This window comes from Penicillium cosmopolitanum (genome assembly GCF_028827165.1).
Source record: "Penicillium cosmopolitanum strain IBT 29677 chromosome Unknown utg000009l:1.0-9042332.0:1.0-9050551.0, whole genome shotgun sequence".
NCBI classification, from domain to species: Eukaryota; Fungi; Ascomycota; class Eurotiomycetes; order Eurotiales; family Aspergillaceae; genus Penicillium; species Penicillium cosmopolitanum.
This window is the reverse complement of record NW_026622679.1, coordinates 1,336,225-1,360,832: the sequence shown is the minus strand read 5'-3', so window position 1 is coordinate 1,360,832 and position 24,608 is coordinate 1,336,225. Positions and strand designations below refer to the sequence as shown.

Below are 24,608 nucleotides of genomic sequence, written 5' to 3'. Positions count from 1 at the left end.
CACTTCCATCATTTGTTTGATCTTCTAATGTTTTATCAACTAGTATAAAGTCACGATGACTCCGGGATAATTCCTCCCAGATGCCCGATTCGGCAAGATCTAAGCCGGAATGATCATTGTTTATCCCGACGTAACATGCTGAAATGGTGTGTCGTTGAGCTGTTGTCTGGTCTGTAGATTTATGTGGAAGACTTGGAAGGCTGAAACGCACATCTGTAGCTTGACAGACTTGCTTAACCCAATCAATGCTGTATTTCTCTACATCTTTTGATGTCCACATTTCAGAGATGATTTGCTGAAGATTACCATCCCTACCAGACCACGAGAAGATAAATCGTTCCACCAAGACTCCAGATGACGGTTCATACCGAGTAATAATTCGTCACAATTTTGCTCATCTTCGTCGTTGAGAAACACAGAGCCCTGTAAAAAGCTCTTGCCGTAGCCAGTATTCACAAAGTCACGTACATTTATATCGAGCTGTTGGAAGCATGTTCCTTCTCTAGGATAGGCACTCTGGGAACAATGAGGTACAGAGATCAAACGCCACATATGGTCAGGGCGGAAGTAGACATGCCACATCCAGTAGACTATATCTTGCCGCACTAATTGTTGGATCAAACTATACCACATGTTTGTTGCCCATCCAAGTCGCGGATGATCTGTGCGAGGGCGAAAATGCCAGTCATACATGGCGAATTCTTGTAGAGCCAGTCGAAGAATACCTCCAGGATGCATGCCATCGAAATCGTACTTGAGCCAACCGAAAAATCCTGGAATGACCACACTTCCGTTCACTCGCATATGATTATCTGTTTGCTTAAGAGCTGGTAGCTGGTTTTTACCAAAACATCGTCGATAAAGACTCTGAAACGTGAGATACTCGAGGCTATCCCAATTTTCGACGATTGGTCGGATGTTCTTCTCCTGGAAACGGAACATATTGACGGGGATTTCGCTCGGCTGGGTCCGTTGAAACCAGTCGGAATATCGAGCGCGAGTGCCTTCCCAGGCACCAAGTCCATGATACAGTTTATCGAGACGATCCGCTCGTTCTCTATGTGTAGTATTGACTGACATTCCTAGCATGTTACAAAGCTGTCGACTATGGCTTGGGCAAATGGTATTGGTGTCGATTTTGTCGTGGATTTTGTATATCTTGCGTCCAACTTTGCGCAAGGCCTTCTGACATTTCATTTCGGGTTCCGAATTATGAAAGACACGGCGAAGAGTGCTATTAGGGAGCAGGCAGCCGCACTGAGATGGATCTTTTCTCTTTCGCTTCTTTCCCTTTCTAGCTGCTATTTCTGATTTTTCTCTAGATATGGAATCTTGAGACTCTTCGCGTTGGAATTCGTCTGAAGATTCGGCGTATGATGCTTGAACAAAGTCGTTTGATAAATCATTGTCACTTTCGGATTCGGAGTCATTCACAAGAGCCCTTCCACTGCCAGCGCGACAACAGTATCCATCATCATCAATCTCAAGACCAAGCTCCTGAAGTTTCTCTCCTGAAAGAGGCCTTTGACAGCGGTTAGAGAAAGCTTTAGTAATATCCCCCTGCATTACAGCTTTATCCTTTTTAATACCTCGTGATTTTGCAGAAAGACGATTCACAATCTCGTTATTGATCATAAGTCGTATGGCCGTATATTCGAGGTTGGCTGTCAATAGCCTGCTCACTTTTTCTGCCATGGCGCGGGTCTTCACACGTAAGAAAAAGGCTTTAGCATGGTCGCTTCCCCATGTCTTGATAGCCTTTTCTCGAATACTGTCGATATACTCCAGCCTCTTTGTCCTATTAGCGATAGCATCCCTGGCTGCCCGCCAATTATATCGGAAGCTGTCCTCGTCCAGCTCATGACCGCGCCAGAACTCTCCTCTATCAACAAATTCATGGAGCTTATACAGATAGTCCTCGCCGGTCTCGATAAACCCCATGAGCTCAGATTGCATCTGCATTGCTATGGGATAAACCTCATCTCGTGAACATTCGTGTAGGATCTGAAATGCTTCCTCCATCGATTGTATGGTGCGCCCTTCGAGAGAAATATTGGCCGGTAAGCCAGCCTGATTTTCCATGATGGGTAACTTGTCAAATAAGAAAAAAAAAGATAAAAGGTCAAAGTAGGAATGATACTAGTAAGTACTTCTTACGAAAAGAAAATCAGTTTGCCGGCAAGTGGCTGTTATACTACCCTACACTCCAACGTCTCCCTTCAAAGAAACGTCGAGTGTCAAAGAACTCGAAAAATCAAAGCCAGGAAGTTTCGAGTACTCTAAGGTCAAAAGAAACAGCACTTTGTTTTCACAAAGAATATTCATAATTTAATTAGAATATCTGGCGTACCATACGACAAGGGGTAAGACGTAGAAGACATTCCTGAAGGCTAAATATAACTAGTTACTAGTACTACTAGTAGTACCAAGTAATATTGACATATTGACAATCGGGCAGGCTTCTTTAGTGTTAGATACTTCTCTGAGGGCTTTTCCATATCTATCATTCATCATATTTTCCATCCAGTTCCTTCCGTAACTAGATATATCTTCAATTTAATACTAGACTCTATACCCTGCCTCGGCCTCTTCTTCTAATGTAGCCGCAAAGGGCCGGACCGACCGCCCGGCAACCGTCGGCCATCGTCGGTGTAGCTTCCCCACACCCGAGTTCAAGTTCAAGTTCAAGTTCGATTCCGACTTCTTCACCTGTCTGTACTCTGTACTACCTTTACCTACTCTTGTGGTCGTGTCACATTCGATCCTCATTGAATCTGAAGATGGCCACCTCATTGTCACCGCGGCTCGTCCGTCTCACCACCAACCCACTCCTTTCACGACCAACCGCGACATTCACCCGGTTGTTCGTCTCGCGGTATAGCACCAGCAGCGCCGACGATATCATTCTGACCCAACAAATCCCTGCCCCGGGATCTGGACATGTGCGCGTTCTACAACTGAACCGACCCAAGGCCCGCAATGCGATCTCGCGTGAGCTGCTCGAAAACCTATCATCGCAGGTGAACTCCATCGCTGCGGAAAAGGGCAATGGTCCAACCCGGGCACTGGTCGTTGGTAGCAATGTCGACGCTGCATTCTGCGCCGGTGCAGATTTGAAGGAGCGCGCTACAATGTCACCTGCTGAGTGAGAAACCTCCCTTGTTCACGTGGCTCTCTTCCATTCTTCAAGACATCCGACTAACCGATGGTCACGTCGCAATCAAAAATAGGGTCGAAGACTTCCTCCTCAAGCTCCGAAGCACCTTCAAGAGCCTCGCCGAGCTCGAAATTCCCACCATCTCCTCCATCTCCTCTATGGCCCTGGGCGGCGGCCTGGAGCTGGCACTGTGCACCCACCTCCGCGTTTTCGGTTCATCGAGTACCGTCGGCCTCCCCGAGACTCGCCTGGCTATCATTCCCGGCGCAGGCGGTACTTACAGACTGCCCGGTTTGATTGGCATTCCTCGTGCTCGTGATATGATCTTGACTGGCCGACGGGTGTATGGTCCCGAGGCCTACTTCATGGGACTCTGCGATCGACTGGTGGAGGTGCTCCCCGAGGAGGCGACCCAAGAGGGCGTGGCGCGCGAGAAGGTTCTCCGGGAGAGTATCAAGCTGGCACTGGATATTTGTGAGGGAGGACCGATTGCCATTAAACATGCTCTGATTGCAGTACAAGGCGCTGCTTTGGGAGAGATTTCGGAAAATGCCGCCTATGAGGGGGTTATTGAGACACAGGATCGGTATGAGGCGCTGCGCGCTTTTGCAGAGAAGCGGAAGCCAGCTTTCCGAGGACAATAGATTGGGAAGGTGTCGAAATACGAAATACGAAATACCATGGCAGGGAAGTTCGGAGATCCTGTCCTTGGCGCCTTTTGGCCTGAAATAATCATCATCTATAGTATCGAGCTGAGATATGGCAGTCTACATCAGACTATCAGCGTATGTAAAGCCGTGTCTATCATAATGAAGTTGTTGCCATATTGACCCTGCTCCGTACATCATTCAGATGGAGGATTGAAAAAAAAAAGGAGGACGATAGGGTAAAACGACCAATCAAAGGGGTTGCGGGGTGTTGTTGCTTGTTCTGCAGCTCGTATCGAATTCCCCGAAGCGCCGCCTCGTAAAGCGGGTGCATCTCCTGCATGCAACTACCCGCCCAGTGCCCGGTGTTTCTGGAGATAGCATTATACTCGTACAAAAAGGTAATGTACTCAGTAACCTACCCAGTTCCGTCTGTATAGGTAGAATGCCTGGATAGCTTCGCTGGTAGAAACCCTAGGTCGATTGCGGCTATGGAGGTTACCCTGGGTACCTTACGCTTGTGCCTTGTACCTTGTACCTTGTACCTTTGTACCCTTTGCCGCCCTCTCCGATTTCTCTTAGTTTCGTCAGGCACCATCACCATTGCGGTTGCCCCTTCAGGGCGAAGGGCGAACTGCGCCACGGGCGAGGCACAAAATAGCAATGCAGGAACCCCGGCTCAGGGGAAAAATGGCCGCCTGTTCATGAGTCATGGCATCAATCGTCTTGCAGGACAACCTGAGCCTAGGTGAATTGAGCCAACCTCTCCTCCAGGGCTGTGAGTTGCGAACAGAGAACTTGAATCGATCGGGTTCAACGAGGCTATCACACAGGGCTTCAAGGTTATAGGCTGAGACGCCCCACCAGCGGGGCACCTGGGGCAAGTCGGCCTTGAAGGTGCCAGTACCAGTGCTAGTCACCCGCCGTGGTCAGGGGGAACAGCTATGTTAGGGAAATCTTGAATACGATCACCTGCAGGTGCAGATCAGCCCCCAAGACCTTTATATATCGCGGGGCTCGCCCTGATTTGCTCCCACATCCCTTCTACTTGACTCTGCATGATGGCCTTGGATTGAGAACTTGAGATCCTCCCAACTACACATGTCCGAGTCGTCTCCGTTCAAGCCCTTTGGCTTGACGCAGGTCTATGTTCCCCGCGATGGGGCCCCCACTGTTGATATCGTCTTCGTCCACGGTCTAAATGGCCATCCACATGATTCTTGGACAAGCAAGTCGACCAACTGCTACTGGCCTGTCGATCTATTGCCAGATGTCCTCGCCTCTCTTCGTCCCCGTATTCTAACCTATGGGTACAACGCGAACGTAACCGCATTCACGGATGGTGCTTCACGAGATTCCATCGTTAGCCATGCTGAGACCCTCGCGTCAAATCTGGCTGCCAATCGCAACGTAAGTTACTTCCATCCGTGATACTATCTACATACCTCCCTAGTTAAGTATCAGACGATACCTAGGTACTGATAAATGTACTGTTCTAGCTTCGGAGTTGTTCCGACCGCCCCATTATCTTTGTCTGCCACTCACTTGGTGGTTTGGTCGTCAAACGCGCCCTGATCTATAGCCGTAGTCTTTCCAACGAGAAAACCGAGCACCTCCGTTCCGTCTACGTATCAACTTTTGGTATCCTCTTCCTGGGAACTCCTCATAATGGCTCTGATATCGCCAAATGGGGCCTGTTGCTGCACAACATCTGCAGTGCTGTTATGCCCAAGAAGTTTATGGAATCCTCTCCACAGCTTGTCAAGGCCCTGCGGACAAACAACGAAACCCTACAGCATATCAACAGCTTATTCGCCGATATCATGAGTCGTTTCCACATCTACCTTTTCCACGAGACTCGTTCCACCGACGTTCGTGGGACTCGCGAAATTATCGTCGACGAGGCATCGGCTGCCCCTTATCTAGAAGGTGTGGAGCGGATGGGTATTGAAGCAGACCATAGTCACATGTGCAAGTTCGATGACGAGAATGCCGCCGGCTATGAAGTGGTTGCGGAGGCGATTCTCCGCTATTCCCGTCAAGCTCCTACGGTGATTGCCGATCGCTGGGTCGAGGAAAAGAAGGCTCGCACCCTTGAAAAGCAGCATAAGGCAAGGGAAATTTATGACGGTAAGCCAAATATCCCAACTACCCTCTTTTATTTTGGATATTGACTGTTGCAGCTAGAGTAGAAGATCCGATCGGATACAGCATGCCGGATTTGAATTCAACTGGTAGGGCACTCCCCCCTCCAGAAGAAGCGGTGACCTTGAGAGATTATGAAGTCGAGGAGCCCCCTGTTTGAGACCAAATTATGGCTATGTGATGAACTTGTTATCTTGTTTGGTCGACCAGAATGATATGCTTAAGATGACCTTGCAATTTGCTTCGTCCTTGTTCACTTGAGACCATGCTTCGAAGAACCTCCTTCTGTTGCACCATTTTATGAGCACCCTTTTTGTATCTTAACAGACCGTGACCGATCACAGGGTGGCTCCCGTCTTTGTCGTTTCTCAGTCTAGCTGATACCATGCAATCTGTTGAATTCATTCTTTATCCAGAAGTCAGATTTAGCTGATGTTTATTTCTTCCAATAGGTCACTCCGTACTTGCACTTCCTCGTGGACCAGCCACTGATGGTCGCAATTCTCCTGTTTCCGATGTTAGCAACGGTGATTTGGCCCTCTCACACTATTCCAACAAGGATCCGCCGATCTTTGTGGCACCTGCAGGGTTTCATCCTAATGCAACCTTTTTTGGAATGGAGAAAGAATTGGATACCCTACATAATCGTTTGTTCAAGGCCAAATCTCGGCCGGATCGTACCATGGCTGTCCTCATCTCTGGGGTCCCAGGATCCGGGAAGACACACTTAGCACGTCAATATGCCTTTACACAGCGCGAGTGCTATTCTGGTGGAATATTTTGGATTGATGCAAAGTCCCGCGAGTCAACCGCTAAATGCTTTTGGGAAATTGCCCAGGCTGCTACCTTGATGGACAAGAAAGAGACCATTGAACCGGAATACCAGGAATCCCGAGGCTATGTTACTGCCGTGAGAAATTGGCTGCAGACGTGTCATGACTGGCTATTGATTTTCGACGGTATAACGTTTGATCACGATGAGGATATTAATGAGTTTCGACCTTTTCTTCCCTGGAACAAGCGATGCTGTATCATTTACACCTCCATCGATACCACCTTACGAAAGAAGCAGCGCCTATTTGAGCCATATTGCCTGTCAATGCCCCGAATGCATGTGGATGATGCATGTAAGCTCCTTTTCAGAGATCTCGGTATCAAAAGGCCGACGAAGGAGCAAGCTGCAAAGGGTATTGAATTGGTCGAGCACTACGAATGTCTACCGTTAGCAATTCATGCCATCGGTCACCGTCTCAATGCTACTCGCAAGCCAATTGAGAGATACCGCGTCAAGCACCAAGTGACAGATAAGAAGCTTGCGGAACCATTCCTCAGCATCATGAATGATCTATTCCGCTTGAATCAACCCCAGGCATTGAATCTTATTAACTTACTTGCTTTTCTCGGCCACCATGTTCCCGTGGGCCTGCTTAACCTCGGGAGACATGAAATGTCTACTGAGAATGCAGAGATTCTAAGCAGCGCCCAACCCGGCGAGGAGCCTGACCTTGATACTACTCTTGGAACCCTCATCCATTACGGGTTGATTGAGCGAACATCGGACATTGAGACTAGCTTCCAGCAAAATGCATCTGACCAGCAGTTGACTCATGAGCTCGACAAACCTACAAACTCGTACCCGGAGCTGACAGGGTCGATGACAGAGAGTAGCCAGGAAGGTTTCTTCTCCATTTACCGTGGAAATATGCCTGTTGATGTGGTCAAAATCCACAGTGTGGTGCAGGGATTCTGCCGGGATGAACTGCGGATCAAAGACGAGGAGTATAACAATACCATGAGCAATCAAGACCCTGGATTCTATAACTCGTGGCTGATTGTGGCGACTCGTTTCTTATGCAAGTCGTATGAGACGGCCAAAGAAAGAATGACCCACTACCACGACTGTGGACTTGTCCGCGACTATCGAGAATACCAAACCCATGCATCTCGATTGGTTGAACTCTTTCCTAAAAAGGCCATGATGAGCGCATATCCCCCGGTTGTTCGAGAAGCGCGAGAGAATCTACGACAACTGATGAAGAGCCTGACCAATGAGATTGAACGCAAGTCCCCGAGCTCTTCCCAGGAGTCTAACCGCAATCAAAAGTCGGTCTTTGATCGTTCAAGCAGTTCATCGTCATCATTCCCTGAATCATCTGCAGATGAGGGTATGTCGCGTCGATCGACATGGAACTGGACTGAATCAGGGTCTGCTCGGGCGGAATCCCCCGAGGAGATAGGCAACAATGCTCGTTTTCGATTGGAACTTTTCCCGCCTCATATCTTCAGACAAGCAGGCTACGAATCAGAGGATGGCTACGAAACGGACCAAGAGAATCAAGTGGCGATACAGATTTCACCATCCCTATCGCAATTGAGCCAGAGCACTGAGAAACCAAAGCCGTCACCGAGAGCATCAACTCCACCCGCTCCCGCTCCATCTGATGATCATGGTTGGCAAGTAGTCGACCGGCATACTAAAGCTCAAACACCGCGAGAGAGACAACAAAGGTGGAAAAATAGAGGCCCTCGTCGGCTACGTGGTGCTAGGCCGGCCGCTCCACTGGTAAAGATTTCACAAGTGCACGGAAGAGGATCCTCAAGTCGCGTGTCGCCAGATAATGGCGGCAGTTCTACAATTTTGGCTTCGGCCGCAGAGAAGGCATTGGCTGCAGTCCGCCGATTGAGCGATGGGCAATCCACTGCTGAGCCCCCAAAGCGATCTCCGGTACAAGTGTCCACCATGCAGGAAAATGTTCCAACATACGCAAATATGGCAGCCCGGCGCAGGCTTGAGGCAGAGGTCCCACTTCGACGTCCGGCATCGTTACCTCTCCCTCTTCGTGGAATGGATCATATTTCTGGTATCCAGATGAAGCCGTCCGTGGAGTCACTTGATGGCCAAACAGGGCATATTTTTGCATCTCCGCTAGCTCACGAGTTAACTTCCCGTGAGATTCTAGCAGAGCCACTCACTCGTTCAACTTATAGTGAATCCGGCACTGACTTTTATGGCCAACGGTTCGAAGGACCAGGTGGTCTACACACAGCACCGAACTCTCAAATCCACTCTCGCCGGTCATCAGTAGCTACTGCTTTTGAACCTGCTCGGCGAGATCTATCATCGAGTGTTCCATCGATTCTCCCTTACCCGCTCCATCTTCAGGATATGTCTGCAAGCACGCCATCTCTCATCCCATACCCACCTCCACCTCTGCCATATGACCAGGACATCAGCGTTACCATGTCATCCCACAGAAATCGACCACCTATGCCAATGGGTCCGGTTGCATCTACACCTGCCAATCCTACGCCAATTTCTCATCCTTCCGCGATTATGCCCGGAGCACTGCCACTCACCCATGCATTTTCTGATAATATAATCCCACGAGCCCCGGACCACGCCGGACCAGAGGGCCTTTCTCGTGGGTCGTCGACATTATCACATCAGTCTTGGGCAACCGAGCCTGTCCGATACCCACCGCGATTCTCCCCGAACCCAAGTTTCCAGCAACAAGGTGAAATATCACGAACTGCATCACCCATGGTTCCCCAATCACAGCCGCAACCCGTCACCGGAACAGCCAGCTGGGCAGATGATATGTCTCAGCTGGGAAGTGCTCTGCAGTCAGATGGTATTTATCCCCCGCCACGTAGCCAACGCCTGGGCTCGGTGGATGAGCGACTACAAGACATGGAGCTGAGCTGGAACCCCGATATCGAGCCTGCGCATCTCCTGCACTACAGGGGACATCGCGTTGATGTCCGCGAGGCGCGCCAACGATTGCACGAGAATGCCCGACTTCAAGTTCCACGACATGTCCCGACGTACCAAATGTATCATCGCAATCTTTCCGGTCCTTTGATACAGGAAGGTGTTCATTTCTATGCCCCGGCGCTGGCGCCGGAGCAAACTTTAGATTCATACAGAATGCGGCCGCGAAGTGGAAGCTCGCCACCACGGCCTCTGAATCATGATGGTTTGGGAGTACGGTTTTGATTCACTCATATATGGCGTTTGTCACTTCTTCATTATATTGCTCCATACCTGCATCTTGTTGCGTTTTGAAACTACGTCCCACTTTTTGGTTATGCATCATTGACCAAGGCGTATAGAAAACATAAAGAATATCTCATACTGGGTAGCATTCAACATTAATTTCAACTTTGGATCAGTCATGATGTATTGTCCGGCCTCTTCTTATAGCCTATAGGTAGAAAACATTTTGTGTATTGGCAGCCTAATTCTCTGAATTGCCATGGAAGCCCCCGGCCTGGAGACCGCAATGCCTATTGGGCCTGGCAGCCTGGCAGACTGCGGATCATCTCATCACTGTGGGGGCGGACCTCGGCACGGACGCAGAGAGGAACCAAATCCGGTTTCAATCTAGATCTCCTTTTCATCTCATCACAACCCTAGAAGCTGGACGACAATTTACAAACTTGTTCATCCGAAATGAGTACGCTGTCGCCGAGCATCGGCCTTCTGAAGCTGATGCTGGCCCGGGTACCGATGATACTGAAAACCCTCATCCAGCATGGTATTCACATGTCCCCGTCTCTGGTCGGCAAGACTTGCGCACCGAGCTGACAGTCGCAATTATTCGCTCGTTCATGACTTTCAGTAATTCTATCACCAAGACCCAGCAGAATAGCATGCGCGACCCCGGGATCAAAGGCCCTATCTGGGTTTCCAAAGTCGTCCTGCCCAGCCCCGAAATCGATGTGCGAAATGCAGTTCTGCACGCCATTGACGAGCTAAAGACTGGCGATGAGTCCTTTGATATACCTGGCATAGCTCCCGTGGAAGCTGAATGGACTGGTTATCGCAGTGGAGTGGACAAGAACGCGCCCCAACCGGATATCTCAGAGACGGAGAAGTATCACGAACTACGAAAAGAGGCCTCATCTGATACAACGGTATTATATTTCCATGGAGGTGCCTACTTGTGAGATATCCCTGACGATCCGAAGAGAATTCACGGCAAAATCGCTAATCTTGATCTCAGCTTGATGGACCCCTGCACCCACCGTGTATCTGTCTCGCAACTGTCACGTCGGACTGGATCCCCAGTGCTTTCAGTCAGATATCGGCTCGCACCACAGAATCCATTCCCTGCTGCTCTGGTCGATGCACTGACGGCCTACCTATCACTTATCCACCCACCACCAGGGGCATTGCACGACCCGATACCCGCCAACAAGATTGTCATCGCTGGCGACTCCGCTGGCGGAAATCTATCCTTGGTCCTGCTTCAGACTCTACTCACTCTTCAACGATCTTCCCGCTCAATCAATTTCCATGGCAAGGAAATACTTGTTGAGTTACCCGCAGGTGTGGCTACTATCTCCCCGTGGTGCGATATTACACACTCGATGCCATCTGCGGTCCAAAACGCCAAATTTGATTATCTTATCCTGCCTACCTTTGAAGGCGATAAAGCAGCTGCGTCTGCACCCTTTGCCCCGGCTCCATTCCCGCCTGATGCCGTATGGCCAGTCTCTCCACCACGGAGCGATCTGTACGTCAACGCCAAGACCGTACTGCATCCTCTCGTTTCTCCTCTCGCTGCGTCTCCGGATCTCTGGAAAAATGCCCCGCCGGTATTCATTTCGACTGGAGAGGAGTGTCTCGCAGATGATGGCCTGATAACTGCTCGCCGTATGCACGAAGCGGGTGTATCTGTTGTTGCGGAGCAGTTTGAGGGTATGCCCCACTGTCATGGATTCTTAATGATGTCTACAGCAGCAGGTAAAAGGTTCTTCGAAGGGTTGTCAGAGTTCTGTCGTAATGCCGGGGCTGGCCGCGTTGAACCAACTGGCAAACTCACCTATCTCCCCTTTAAGCTGCAATCAACCCGAGAAATTCCGCTTAAGGATGTCAGCGATGTAAACGATGAAGAGGTCGAAGCAAGGATGCGGCGAACTGCAGAGTGGCGATTAGAGGGGGAGAAGGAAATGCTGAGGCGTGAAAGGGCACGATTATAGATCTAAACATGTAAATATTGGTTTTATTACTTGGAATCTTGGACATATTGCTTTGATAATCCTTTCTTCCTATTTCCAGCCCTGGAGGTTACTACTAGTAGTACATTTCAACTTGAACTTGCACCTGATTATTGATATATCTAACTCTGGGGTATCATTTCTAACGCTAAAAATACACTATTTGTACAATCCCCGACTATATTCTTCGACCTCCTCGTCGGTGGGCCATTCCCAACCCGCTTTTTGGATAATATCGCATCCTTCCTGCAGTTTTGATTGCGACTGTGACTGCTCCAGGTAAGTCCGCGTCGCCACCAGGGTAAGACGCATGTTTTTGTTTCCGTTTTGGCGCTCTTGAGAGGCTTCGCTGAGCTCAGAAACCGAGCGACTCATCCAGTGCAGGAGATGCAACAGTCCATCGTCGTCTCCAGCTATCCCGAGAGCCCCGACAAAACTATGCAACGTCACAAATGATGGGACATGCAAGCCGAGCGGGACTTTGGGTTGGAATTGGTCTGTTTGTTCCGCCACAAACACGCTATGTTCTGCGAGATCTGGCATGGCTGCATTTGGGAGGACGAGAGACTCAAATTCATCTTTGAGGGTTTTAAGACCAGTTTCGACCATATCGTTGAAAGCGTCTGGGTCAGAGCTTAGGTATGGATCGCCTTGGGTCGCCTTGTGGATCAAACTCAAAGCCTCTTCCACAAGCCCAGGATGTCTAATTCCTGCGTCGACGGCCTTTTTGAAAGCGGTACACAATGCCTTGAACCCCTGCGATCCGGAATCCACGCCCCGGGCCTTCATCAAACGTAATACCGCAAGAGTCTCATGCCATCCAATAATGCGGTACAAACAGCGGGTACGGTCTGTATGCCTTTTGTTCACACGCTCGGTGCTCATGGCATCGAGAAGATGAACCCAAGCAGAATGACAGTACGGTTGCCGCAACTTGACTAATTGAACTGCATGCCACAAAGCGCGTGGGTGCCGCCACTGTCCAAGGTCTTCTTGGAAGTCAGAGAGAGCAGCAAGGGGCTCGCGGGTCTGGGTGTTCTCGGTCATAGCAGGGAAATCGTTGGGCGAGAGAGAATGACGACCAGTCATTTTCATGCGAATTGACTTGGAACGAGTGCACAGAAACTTGATAAACGAGACAAACACCGCGTCTGGCAGTGAACCAAGAGTCTTGAGATAAGGAGCCGGACATTGCGACGGGTGACCCCAGATGACGCACAGAGCCGCAATTTGTTTCTCAGAGAGGTCACTGCGCCGCAAATATTCTATGCCCGTGCGAAATGTGGGAGCAGATCGAAGCAGAAGAGCTAAGAATCTACCCGACGGTCGAAATTCATGAGAAAACATTTCATGAACCAAATCTTCCACAGTCGGCGGCTCTGTATGTACGTAAATGATGTCACGAGCGGACGCAGGTTCAGCATGAACCTCGGGGCCATCGCCAGGCAAAGCCTGTCCCATCCCATCAACGCGCCCTTTGATTGCCATTTGGCGGTAAATCAGCTTGGTACACATCTCTGCGTAGATGGTGAGTTTAGGAGGAAGGCCCTGATCTTGGTAGGCTAAAAAGCAAGCCCACGCTTCGCGTATGGTCCTAGTTGCACGAATTCGAGCTGCCCAAACGACAGCATACTTATCGATCTCATCATCGCTAGCACGGGAAAGAGAGCTCGACCGAGGAACCAAGGTCCTTGTTTGGACGGTTGGACTGCGGTCAGTGTCCCAACCAGCCAAAATGGTGGAGGTCTTCTCCCAAACTCGATGGGAGTAGCCTGCCTCGGTCATTTGAGACAAGACGTTCATCGCGCGACTTTGCAGCCCCTCATTCCCACGCTGTGCATCCATGCCCAATTTCTCCTCTTTCCACGGAGGCCACGATGGCGATTTTAATTCCGCCGATTGGCGCTCGGCAAGCGTCTTTTTGTGAGCTAGTTGAACTGCAACTATAGCTTGGTAGCCCTTTCGAGAGAGAGGAAGCACTGGCTTGTGAGATGCCATGGACTTTAGAAGCTCAAATTGCGCTTGCTGCTGGATTGAGGCCGCGCGAAAAGGATTGACCTTGGTGGGCATTGACAATAGCCAGAGGCAAGTGTTAAACTTCTCTGTACTTCCACGGTTGAGCTTTTGCATAGTCATATTAGAGTTCTTGGTCTTTTGTGTGTGTGATCTCGTCAAAAACCGGGAGAATACGGTGGCAATTGTCGGAAGCGCGCGAGGCCACACCTGGCGCGCATGTCGAACCAAACGATCGATAAGTGTCACACAGGTCCCTAATTTAATGCGGGGGTGGTATTCGCTTGAAGCCGGTTTTTCAAGATCTCCTGAAGCTCCATGCAGAGAGTCGACAGATGGGAGTGGATGGCCACTCATCAAGTGCAAGGCATACACGAGAAGCAGTCGAAATGACTGCGCATCAAGGTGATGCTCCTTCAATAAAAACAAAGGAATGAATACAGGAATCTCCATTTGTTTGGGCATACTGTCGCCTTGCAGAGCAAACATGCGGGTAATCGCCTGGCGAGCATTCTGGCTCTTCATAATCCACGCCCAAGAAACCACATCTTCAATGTCGTAGCCTCGCGCAGCGAGATACTTATGGCTCTCTGGCTTAAACACATGCGCAAGCGCAATGTCCAAGTCATTGCGTACCTCGGATAGAGTAGCGTGTGAGGGAGCGCCAGAGACGAGCGGATCCACCAATCGTATATATTCGGCCAATGTAGCCTGCAGAGAGATCATCTGCCGGGGTCGACCGTGTGTTTGTCTTGTGCCATAGTGAAAGGTGCGGAGACTCGAATGTCCATCCTGTTCGAAGACATGTTTTTGAAGGGTTTTGCTGAGGTACTCGGAAGGTGTGGGGATTTGTTTCGATTTTCGCTTTCTTTCTTCTCTCGGTTTCGTTTTTAATTTCAAATTGTCGAGAGTATTGGTATGTTGGTAATCTTCTGGTTGGGACTCGAACGTGCTTGTGTTTTGTAGTGTCGACGGTGAAGTTGGCTGGGCTGGAGGGGCAGTTCGGTCTTTTGAGTGGTTATTATTATCGACAGGGGGGTGAATATTGGTCGCGAGGTGTTCAGAGCAAGAAAGAGGAGCTTCCGTTCCATATGAATGTTTGCTTGCTCGGTGGGTATTCCGCTGGAAGCAATAAGATCCACGCGCGACAAGATGAAGGCTGCGGTGATAATCCTATTATTTTGATTAAAAAGAAGGTCAAATTAGCATTACCATTCCTCTTAAATTGAGTTCAGAGGTGAATATAAAAAAAATACCTCGCGCCAGCTATGACCGAACAGATGCGCAGCTCTCAGCGAGGATACCCTCGAGAGGCCGCGGACACGATTGAGAGCGGATGACATCCATGAATGTAATCATGGAGCACGGTTTCCAGCAGTGCTCCCACGGTCTGATCAGCGCCAAATTGCGAAGATGTCGAAATGGTAGAAAATGTCGAAAATGGAGGCCGCAACTCCCGCAGAAACAGAAATGGAAGGCAAAGCGGTCACGTGCACATCACCTGCGGTTTTCGGGAAGGCGCGCATGAATTCATTTCTCGTCTCGCTCGATCGAATGGTCCTTTTGCCTTAACTTCTCTTTCAACTCGGTGACGACTGTTTGTTTCGTCCATTGTGTCTAGGGTCAATTATTCACTCGGAGATCCCTTCCCCTTCACTCTCATCCTCACCCCTTCTCCACAGCTGAAGGGATTCGTCACTTCGTGTTGTCACTGTCGCGAACTCATCCTTTGGGAGGGGACCGCGTCAGAGAAAGTCCTGTCTACTTCCACCTCCCCGACGCGACTTCGCAACGATGAGCGCCGAAGAATCTCGGAATACAACCCCGGTCGCCGCTCCAAATGGTGAGCCTCGCCCGGAATCGAATATGACCGCGACCCCGGGAAAAGGAAGCGATCTGTGCAGGAAGAGAAAGCGGGTTCCGACACCAATACTTCTGCGTCGCATGACAAGACAAACCTCCACGAGAATCTACGAAATCTTGTCGAACTTCTCTCGAAGTGAGTCTATCGAGGACTCGATGGATATAACTTTGGAGAGCCTTTCGCTAACCATTGGACAGACACGATGCCGAACTCCAGCTCCTTTCTTGCCCACTTCCGGTATCATCCACCAAGCCGCGGACGAAGCGCGCAAAGGTTTCAAACGACCAGGAGACATCCACCGTACGAACACGCGTTGATTCGGGACGATACAGCACCTTGCAAGAATTCCTAGCCGATATTGAAAGAGCTTCTGCTGCTGCGATCGAACGCAACCAAAATCAGTCAAACGGTATCGGGGTTGATGGGACGCCCTTGACAGAAGTTGTGAATCGCATTGCGGCTTTTAAGAAACATATGAATAGTCTGGTCGGCCAATCATTTGTTAACCAACCTAATGTCAAGGCCGAATCTCCAGACGATGAGGAAGATCAAGTCTTAGCCACAGTCGCTCATGTCAGCGCCCGTGAGGACAAGCAGGCACTGACAATCTTTGGGAATTCTTCAAACCCGGCGAACCCCAAACAACTATTCTCAAGCTTGCAGAAATCCGTTAAAGTGCCCCTGCAATCTTCCAATGGGGACACGGAGAGGAGTGTTGAAGTGCAAGAAGAACTTCGCGAGGGTGCCCTCCCGAATGGAATTTCAGCCACAAAAGTTGTCCCTTATAATCTCAGTGCTGCTTCACCACCATCAAAGAGAACGTTTGGTGAGGTCTTCGCTCCGCGCGCTGGCCTCCCCCAATTAGAACGCCCACGGAGACGAAGCTATCGAAGCACCTCGATTACTTGGATGGATCCATTTGACGCCGCGTTCGACTCGAGAAGCTTTTTACGATGACCGCAACAGCTCTGCTTTGACGCCACTTCCCGCAGGACAATGGCTACAGTACGGTGGAGTCACGTCTTCGCCAGCTTTTTGGGCTCGCGTCGAAAAGTATCATGCCAGTGCAGATTCTAGCTCAAAACACAGTGATCCTGCACTGTGGACCGGTGATGATTCATCTCTCCTGCAGGGCGTCTACTCATCCTTTGCCCCGTCTTACGATAGTTCCGGGGCCACCCTCCAAAATGATGTAAAGGACATGATCTGGTGGGAGAAGCGAGGATCCAAGCGCTTACGTACCTTGCTCTCACTTCCTCAAACGGAGGAAGAAGCCATAAGTGCGCAGCCAGGAAGCATCGGCGACCTTGATGAAAGCACTCTAGACGAAATGGTCAAGTCATTCAATCCGGAAGACATCAGTTATGACGTTACTGGCGAGAACGAGAAATCTCAAGTGGATCCCGACTCAAGGGAGGTTGAAGAGCTTCTCGTCGAAATTTCAGATCTACTCGATACTCTGAGCTCTTACCAGAAAATTCGTCATCTGACCTTCCCACCTGCTGATGGCGACCTTTCAGAGAGCAAAGACACTCCAATTCCCGATTCCGACGATGTTGATGCACCATCTGATGCAGAGAAAGTCATTTACGAAACACTGAAGACGAGTCTTCTTGCTATCATCGGCAACTTGCCGCCATATGCCGTTGCAAAATTGGACGGTGATCAGCTGGCGGAATTAAACATTAGTCAAAAGATTCTGATCGAAACTCCGGATTATACTGGTACCATGGAGAAGGATGATTACACCTTACAACAGGAACGCGCTGCGGCCATGGCCATGGCAGCAGCACCACCCAATACCGCGAATCGGAACCCAACGCCTTCCTCCGTGCCACGGCCGGGCAGCTACCAAGGGCCACATTCTAGCATTAACCAGCGTGCAGTTACCGCCAACGCTCAAATTCCACAACGGCCAAATTTCCAAGTACCTCAACACGGCCGACAACCTTCCGGGGCAGGTACATTTACCCCCGGGTATAACGGTGCACGTCCTCCCAGCACGCCATCCCAACGCCCTGGATATACGCCACAACAATATGCACAAGGGGGGCAGCAACTCAGTCAAGCAAACAACGTGCCACAGTTCCAACGTCCCACGCCTAATGGCTACACACAATCTACCCAGCCATATACACCACGGCCAGGGCAGCCAGCCGGCTACAATGTAACACCCCAGGGCCGCACTCCCTATGCGAATGCTGGCCCTGTTCAGCGTCAACCGTACGCGTCGCATGGAACCCCATCCCAAGGGCCGTACCCCAACAGTGCCGCTGCTGCCATTCACGCTCGAAGTGCAGCCGAGCAAGCCGCAAAGGCTCATATCGCGGTACAACAGAGTCGACAGAGTCCCTCCACGCCGCAGCCTGGGGGTTACGAGGCTCGTCTATCACAAGAGGGCAGCCTTACTCCTGGAAGCAAGCAGAATGGCACCCCTGTCCAATAATAGGGGATGGATTCATGTTTCTTGTGACCACACGACGATGCCTGTACTTGTCCCTAAACATACTGAGTTGATGAAAAGGGTATTTTTTTTTCTTCCATATCATGTCCTCGGTTTTTACTTCAACTTTGCAAGGAGTTTGAACTCATTTCCAAATCTTCATGGAGACTTGTTCAAATTCTTGTTTTCTTCTTCTCTTTCTCCGCTGTGTTTTTAATGGTGTCTTCTCCTCGTATTTCCGCGGTATCATGTCATTTTCTTTGTTTTTCTACCAATGGTGTTTTCTTGGGATCGCAGCGATTGGCGCGTGGGTGGTTTCTACAAGATAAGTCCTGTCTGGGTGGGTGGTAAGAGCTACCGTTGAAAAAGTCAGCTCGCTCTTTGATGTTCGCCATGTTCGGCCTAGAAGAGGATTCTTTTTTTCGCTTTCATACAGTTTCAATCAATGTATGTTTATTAGATCAGAATTGTAGGCCAAGAGCCTTTTCGATGATTTAAGTTGATCTTCGGATAGTCGCAATGATCCTGGAGAATTTCTTCATAAAATACACATAATACTAACAACTATTCAATGTCACAAAAAGAGTTCAAATAACATCAAACACCTCCTTTCCAGTCCGCTTTATCCCGTCCCAATGTTCATAACTCATACCGGGGCCTAATAATAGAAAATTTCGGCCGGGCTATGACACCTCCCAAAAAAACAACTTGAAGAAAGATCCCGAGAATGAAAACGCCATCTTTCGCTTAACCCAGTGGCACAAAAGGTTGGCCAGGTGAATTTCTTTTTCCTCTGAAAAACGGCAACCAAGCGCAGCAATATGTCGTCAATTATACATATGCCAAAGCAAAACATAGAGAAATCGTTCGGTTAAGACAGTAAGGAAAATCATCAGTCATAGATAGCCCTGTATTCCAAGGGCTAAGGCATGAACATGGCGGCGATGGTCATGAAGCCGAAGTAGCTATTAACATGTCAGTACGAGTCGAACTCGATAATATGATTTTGGGTGGAAACATAACAAAACATACAGCATTGTACACCTCCAGCCATCTCTGGAATCCACCAAGGCATCGATCCCTGATGAATAATTTGCTGCAATAGCCGCGGCCGCGCCACCGGTGACCGTCACGACAACGAGACGACCCGAGAACTCTGCAATCATGCTGAATGCCAGCAGAGGTAGCAGAAGGGCACCCGAGGCAATGAAGATGGCCATGTAGACTGGAGCAGCAGCCGCTGATGCCGCCAGTCGTGGACTCAGGGACACCAGGTCGGCATCTTGGTCCAGGAAACGGGTCTCGGCAGCTGCGATAGGGTTGTGGTCTTTCATCCAGGTACGATAGTTCTTGATGTCGTCTTCAGAAGCACGCGGGAGTGTCTGCAGGACTTTACTATACGCACTGAGAGCGTTGTCTAATTATTGGGGTTAGTGAAATGCTCGCAATCAGTGATGGCATATGTCGAACACATACTGTACTGCTCTGTCTTCTGTGTCAGAGCCGCCATCAATTCCATGCGACGATAGTGGAGCGACGAGTAGGCTTGAGACTGAACATCGAGTCGCCGGGAGGGGGGCATTGCTTTGGTGCCCTCCTTCTCGGCATTTCCAACTCGGTGCATCTCCTCATACTCATCGAGCGCTTGGAGATCTTCTTCCATTTGGGAAATTTCATCCTGGAGATATAAGAGAACACGGTGATTCACACTCCCGAAGCGTCGGTAGAGTGGCGGAAATCCCCCCTTCTCTTCTTTGGCAGAGTGAGTGAGGTGCGACGCGACCATTCCATATCCAGATGAAATCTGCGAAGCATTTGAGTCTCTTCTTTTGATTTGAGTATCCCGGTGTATGCTGTCCTCCGGGCTGCTGGGTGGAGAAGGCGGGAGTGGTGGTCGATGGACAACGTCTCTCGACGATGTATAATAATTCTCGGGATGCGATATTTGCAATTGTCGTCGACTGGGCTGAGGAGATTTCTCTGCCTCTGAAGTGTCGTAGTAACCCGTGCTGGACGATTTAGCTGGCTGTTTGCGAGCCAACTGCCATTGATTCTCTGTTGAAGAAGGCACCGTCGGCGCCGGAGGAGGGAGCGGCCGTGAGTCACTTGGACTCCTAGGTGCTCTTGTGGATGGAGGAGCGGGCGCCTTGGGAGGTGTGTTCTCCAGCAGCGCATTCGGTGGATTACTAGTTCGCGGCTTTGGGGATTGGATCTTTGTGATGGTTTGCTTCGCGACCGGTGGCGGCGATTCATCCTCAGACGATTCGGATTCGGATTCAGATGACGACTCAGAAGATGAGCCATCGTTATTGTCCAGGAATTGAAATACATCTGGGACTTTCTTTGGTGGTTCAACGGGTTTAGTATTAGCAAGTGCTTCCGTTGTCGCCTGCGACTTCAGAGCCTTGTTTGGTCCATTGAATCCCTTCTCATTGGGTTTGGAGGCAGCAGGTCCAGCCTGCGTCGGTTGGGTTGTATTGGAGACTGTTGACAATGTCCGTTTCCTCCCATCTTTCGTTGATTTGCGGGTCATACTATACGAAGCGGTGCGGAGCGGCATGGTGATCGGAAAAGGTCGGAAGTAATACCCGGCGCATCGCTTGAGAAAACAATAAGAATCTTATGAGGCCATGCCCACACTCAAAAGGGTTCGATGGGCATGTAGTGTTGAATGGAAGGGTCGCCAGGTGTATAACGTCAGTATGGGGACCCGAGGCATGACAAGGGAGGAGGGGCTAAATTCCGATCAGATCACGGCAAGCATGCGGAATCTAGGGGTCGTCCAGCGAAAATGGAAAAAGAAAAGAAAAGAAATAGACGAAAAGAGGAGAGACGATAAGAAAATATGACAGAGCAAAAGGGCGAGGAACAGACAACCGTCGAAGCGAACAAGCAAGATGATGTGATGTCTCAATTCTCCCCGCGTCGTCCCGTTGACATTCCTCGGGGCAGGAAGAGGTATGTATAATGGGGCAGATCTAGAGCGAGCGGCCCCAAGTCGAACAATGTACTGACTCTGAAGCAGCCGTACGGCACGTCAGCCCCTAATTAGAAACGAAGTTCGCGTCACCAGCGCAGGGCTCAAACGAGATCCGGGCGTCTCGCGGGGGCCCCAAAGTGGGTTACAATTCGTCACAGCCGGGGATCCCTGATAATCTGAAGCAGATGAGAAGCGCCGGGGGCTTCAGATCGACGACCAATGACACGGGGTAGTCGCAAGGAGGTTTTAGGTTCTCCCTGTCGATCGAAGGAGAGGGGCGGAACAAAAGACCTGCTGTGACGCCGATTCAGGTTGTACGATGATGGATAATGGCGACTGGGAACACAAAAGTAGGAAGTACACAAACAGACCCGAGATAAAGAAGAGGAATTGACTTGGGGCTAGCGGTAACTAGAAATGGAGGCATGAATCAATAGTGTGGGCCACTATTGGGTAGGAGAACAAATCAGAGAGGATCCTCTCCGATCCGGACTATAATGCAGGCGTCTGAACGAAGTGACTGGGGAACCATGCGCTGGCGAGTCGCCTGTCGATCATCTCACGCCTTGCGTTGAGGGGCTTCTGGCGGTCTGGCAAGCAGTTGGGCCCCAATTTTCACATTTTCGGGGCGAAGAGGGCGAGAGGGGCCAGAATAATGAGAGCAGTCGAGTCTGTTTCTGTTTTTGTCGTGCAGCAGAGAGTGTTCTTCCGTGCAGGTGGGGTGCGACGTGGTTCCATGAGGAAGAGTAGAAGGGAGGTGCAGCAGTGCAGTGGGTGGATGTATGAGGTAGTTCATTATGTACTGTATACACTGACTGTGGGTGTACGTATACTGGAGTACTACTACTAGTATTTCCCCTCAATCCCATTCTTTTCTTCGATAAATACTAGCAGGATAGAATAATAGAATTCTTCTCTTAATTACAGAGCACAATTACAGAGTACATCTCACTCATATCCATCTATTCATAGATCTCTAAAGTTGGCCCCAAACGATCTGCAGATCGCCGAGTCTCCCGCAATTCGAACTTCGCGGGCTTTGCGCTTTCTCCCACTTCCACCCGCCATCGCCATCGCCATCACTTTCGTCTCTCCATGCTTCGGCCAAGGCCCCGCGGTACCATCCGCTTACTCGATCGGCTCAGTTGCCCTGTGACTCGCCCCCAGATCTTGTACTTGCAGTTCCGACAGTTCTCATCCCTGCCAACGCGCAGTGCTCCCACTTCCTCTTCCTCGGTCCAACCAGATTCTGACCGCGTCCCCCTCCGCAAACAACTCAAGCAGGAGGCTAAGGCTCTCAGGGCCCAGAAAAGGCAACGCAAGGAAAGTGAAGAAGCTTCGCGTGAAATATGGGAATTGACAGTCGGCGTGGAGATCCACGCCCAACTGGATACGACAGCAAAGCTGTTTTCTCGTATGTCCACCCACCCACCATACCATACCATCACTTCGTTGGCCCCCTTCCTCCTCCCCGCAACTTGTGCTCCACGTATCTAACCCTATCTTTCCTTACACTGCAGGTGCTGCCACGTCCGCGAGTGATCTTCCCAATTCCAATGTCGCCTTGTTCGACTTAGCCTTTCCGGGCAGTCAGCCGGTACGTACAGAGAGATAGATGTGTACCATTGCAAGATAGGAAAGTCGATTAACTCATACGCCGCACAGGAATTTCAAGCTGCCACCCTTCTCCCCGCTCTCCGCGCCGCAATCGCCCTGAACTGCGACATCCAGCCTGTCAGCCGATTTGACCGAAAACATTATTTCTACCAAGACCAACCATCCGGGTATCAAATTACACAGTATTATGGTGGGGTTCTCATTGCTTCATGACGCTACAAAAAAGGGATATTGCTAACCCTGCCCCTCCAGAACCATTTGCACGAAACGGTTACGTCGATTTATACGACTACGATGGCATCGCCCGCGAAGATGGCGAGCGTATTCGAGTGGACATCAAACAAGTTCAATTAGAACAAGACACGGCCAAATCCCAAGAATACCCCCCGTCTTCACAGCTACTCGATTTCAATCGTGTTTCCCACCCTCTGATCGAGGTCATCACGATGCCTCAGATTCATACCCCCGCCACCGCCGCCGCGTGCGTTCGAAAACTCCAAGCGATCCTACAGGCGTGTGGTGCCGTGACCACCGGCATGGAGTTAGGTGGTCTTCGTGCCGATGTCAATGTCTCCATCCGCCGGCGGGGAGAAGCACCAGGCAATAATCATTATGATGGAATCACCGGGCTTGGTCAGCGTACCGAGATCAAAAATCTGAGCAGTTTCAAGGCGATAGAAGACGCCATCATCGCCGAGAAGAATCGCCAGATCGCGGTGCTGGAAAGTGGCGGTGTCGTGGAAGGCGAGACGCGTGGATGGACCATCGGCAGTACCGAGACTCGCCGACTGCGAGGTAAAGAAGGTGCTGTGGACTATCGCTACATGCCAGATCCCGATATTCCACCGCTCGTCATTGGCGAGGACCTCATCTCTCGTCTCCAGGATACCCTCCCCACTGCACCCGATCAGCTCGTGGTTGAATTGACAGGGCCCGAGTACGGTCTTTCGATCGAAGATGCCAAGCCATTGATTGAACTGGACGACGGCGCTCGCTTAGAGTATTACCAAGATGTAGTGGATGCTCTCCATTCCATCCACCCTGGTCAAGACGACATCACTCGCGCAGCTCTTGCGCGTATGGCGGGTAATTGGGTTCTGCATGAACTGGGCGGTCTACTGACCAAAGCAGACCGGGCCTGGGACTCTGAAATTATCCCGGCCCGGTCTCTGGCCGACCTCGTCGACCACTTACAGCGGAAACTGATTACTGGGCCCACTGCAAAGCAAGTCCTGGCGGTAGTCTTCGAGGGGGATCATCGACCAATTCCACAAATGTTGGAAGAAGACAACCTCTTGCTACGGCCGCTGTCGCGGGAGGAATACCTGGCACTGGCTGAGACAGCGATGGCGCAGAACCCCCAGATGGTCGAACAGATCCGCAGCAAGAATCAGCTGGGGAAGCTCGGCTGGTTCGTGGGGCAGATGATGCGCACGGGCGAGAAGGGCCGAGTTGAAGCACCCAAGGCCGAGGAGGTTCTCCGCGAACTTATCCTGGGGAAAGCATAAGAGTATAGCGTAGAGCCATGTACAACATAGATAATTCCAATGATACCCTGTATTTCTAAGTTTATTTGTTCCTCCACCAGACAAGAATTGCAGCTGCAAAGAAAAAGAGAAAATTTAGTATCAAAAAAGTATGTCAAAACGTCAAAATGTATGCCCACTAGGCTTGTTGGTCCTGGAGAGCCCCCACATTTACCGCATCAGACGCGTTTAACATGAAGAAAAAGAAAAGAC

General features: G+C 50.3%; 8 protein-coding genes across 8 annotated transcripts; 5 read left to right on the top strand and 3 right to left on the bottom strand.

Annotated features, from left to right (window-relative positions):
* Positions 1-258: 258 nt before the first annotated feature.
* On the bottom strand, positions 259-2,082 carry N7509_008603 (uncharacterized protein; the record flags this gene model as incomplete). Its single annotated transcript, XM_056633240.1, has 1 exon — positions 259-2,082. The coding sequence occupies one exon, from the start codon at positions 2,080-2,082 to the stop codon at positions 259-261; it is 1,824 nt and encodes a 607-aa protein (XP_056483860.1).
* A 698-nt stretch (positions 2,083-2,780) lies between these two features.
* N7509_008602 (putative mitochondrial methylglutaconyl-CoA hydratase (Auh)) lies at positions 2,781-3,801 on the top strand (the record flags this gene model as incomplete). The annotated part of the gene is made up of 2 exons (XM_056633239.1): positions 2,781-3,145; positions 3,231-3,801. The coding sequence occupies 2 exons, from the start codon at positions 2,781-2,783 to the stop codon at positions 3,799-3,801; spliced, it is 936 nt and encodes a 311-aa protein (XP_056483859.1).
* Positions 3,802-4,905: 1,104 nt separating this feature from the next.
* Positions 4,906-11,934, top strand: N7509_008601 (uncharacterized protein; the record flags this gene model as incomplete). Its single annotated transcript, XM_056633238.1, has 6 exons — positions 4,906-5,214; positions 5,304-5,934; positions 6,402-9,926; positions 10,253-10,895; positions 10,956-11,653; positions 11,693-11,934. The coding sequence occupies 6 exons, from the start codon at positions 4,906-4,908 to the stop codon at positions 11,932-11,934; spliced, it is 6,048 nt and encodes a 2,015-aa protein (XP_056483858.1).
* A 177-nt stretch (positions 11,935-12,111) lies between these two features.
* On the bottom strand, positions 12,112-15,308 carry N7509_008600 (uncharacterized protein; the record flags this gene model as incomplete). The annotated part of the gene is made up of 2 exons (XM_056633237.1): positions 12,112-15,138; positions 15,222-15,308. The coding sequence occupies 2 exons, from the start codon at positions 15,306-15,308 to the stop codon at positions 12,112-12,114; spliced, it is 3,114 nt and encodes a 1,037-aa protein (XP_056483857.1).
* Positions 15,309-15,759: 451 nt separating this feature from the next.
* Positions 15,760-18,275, top strand: N7509_008599 (uncharacterized protein; the record flags this gene model as incomplete). The annotated part of the gene is made up of 4 exons (XM_056633236.1): positions 15,760-15,808; positions 15,874-15,964; positions 16,027-16,758; positions 16,796-18,275. 4 exons carry the CDS (start codon positions 15,760-15,762, stop codon positions 18,273-18,275), a joined length of 2,352 nt encoding a protein of 783 aa, XP_056483856.1.
* A 919-nt stretch (positions 18,276-19,194) lies between these two features.
* N7509_008598 (uncharacterized protein) lies at positions 19,195-20,832 on the bottom strand (the record flags this gene model as incomplete). The annotated part of the gene is made up of 3 exons (XM_056633235.1): positions 19,195-19,237; positions 19,305-19,689; positions 19,749-20,832. 3 exons carry the CDS (start codon positions 20,830-20,832, stop codon positions 19,195-19,197), a joined length of 1,512 nt encoding a protein of 503 aa, XP_056483855.1.
* A 285-nt stretch (positions 20,833-21,117) lies between these two features.
* N7509_008597 (uncharacterized protein) lies at positions 21,118-21,324 on the top strand (the record flags this gene model as incomplete). The annotated part of the gene is made up of 2 exons (XM_056633234.1): positions 21,118-21,230; positions 21,255-21,324. 2 exons carry the CDS (start codon positions 21,118-21,120, stop codon positions 21,322-21,324), a joined length of 183 nt encoding a protein of 60 aa, XP_056483854.1.
* Positions 21,325-22,347: 1,023 nt separating this feature from the next.
* N7509_008596 (glutamyl-tRNA(Gln) amidotransferase subunit PET112) lies at positions 22,348-24,377 on the top strand (the record flags this gene model as incomplete). Its single annotated transcript, XM_056633233.1, has 4 exons — positions 22,348-22,666; positions 22,773-22,849; positions 22,918-23,036; positions 23,096-24,377. The coding sequence occupies 4 exons, from the start codon at positions 22,348-22,350 to the stop codon at positions 24,375-24,377; spliced, it is 1,797 nt and encodes a 598-aa protein (XP_056483853.1).
* Between the last annotated feature and the right edge of the window lie 231 nt (positions 24,378-24,608).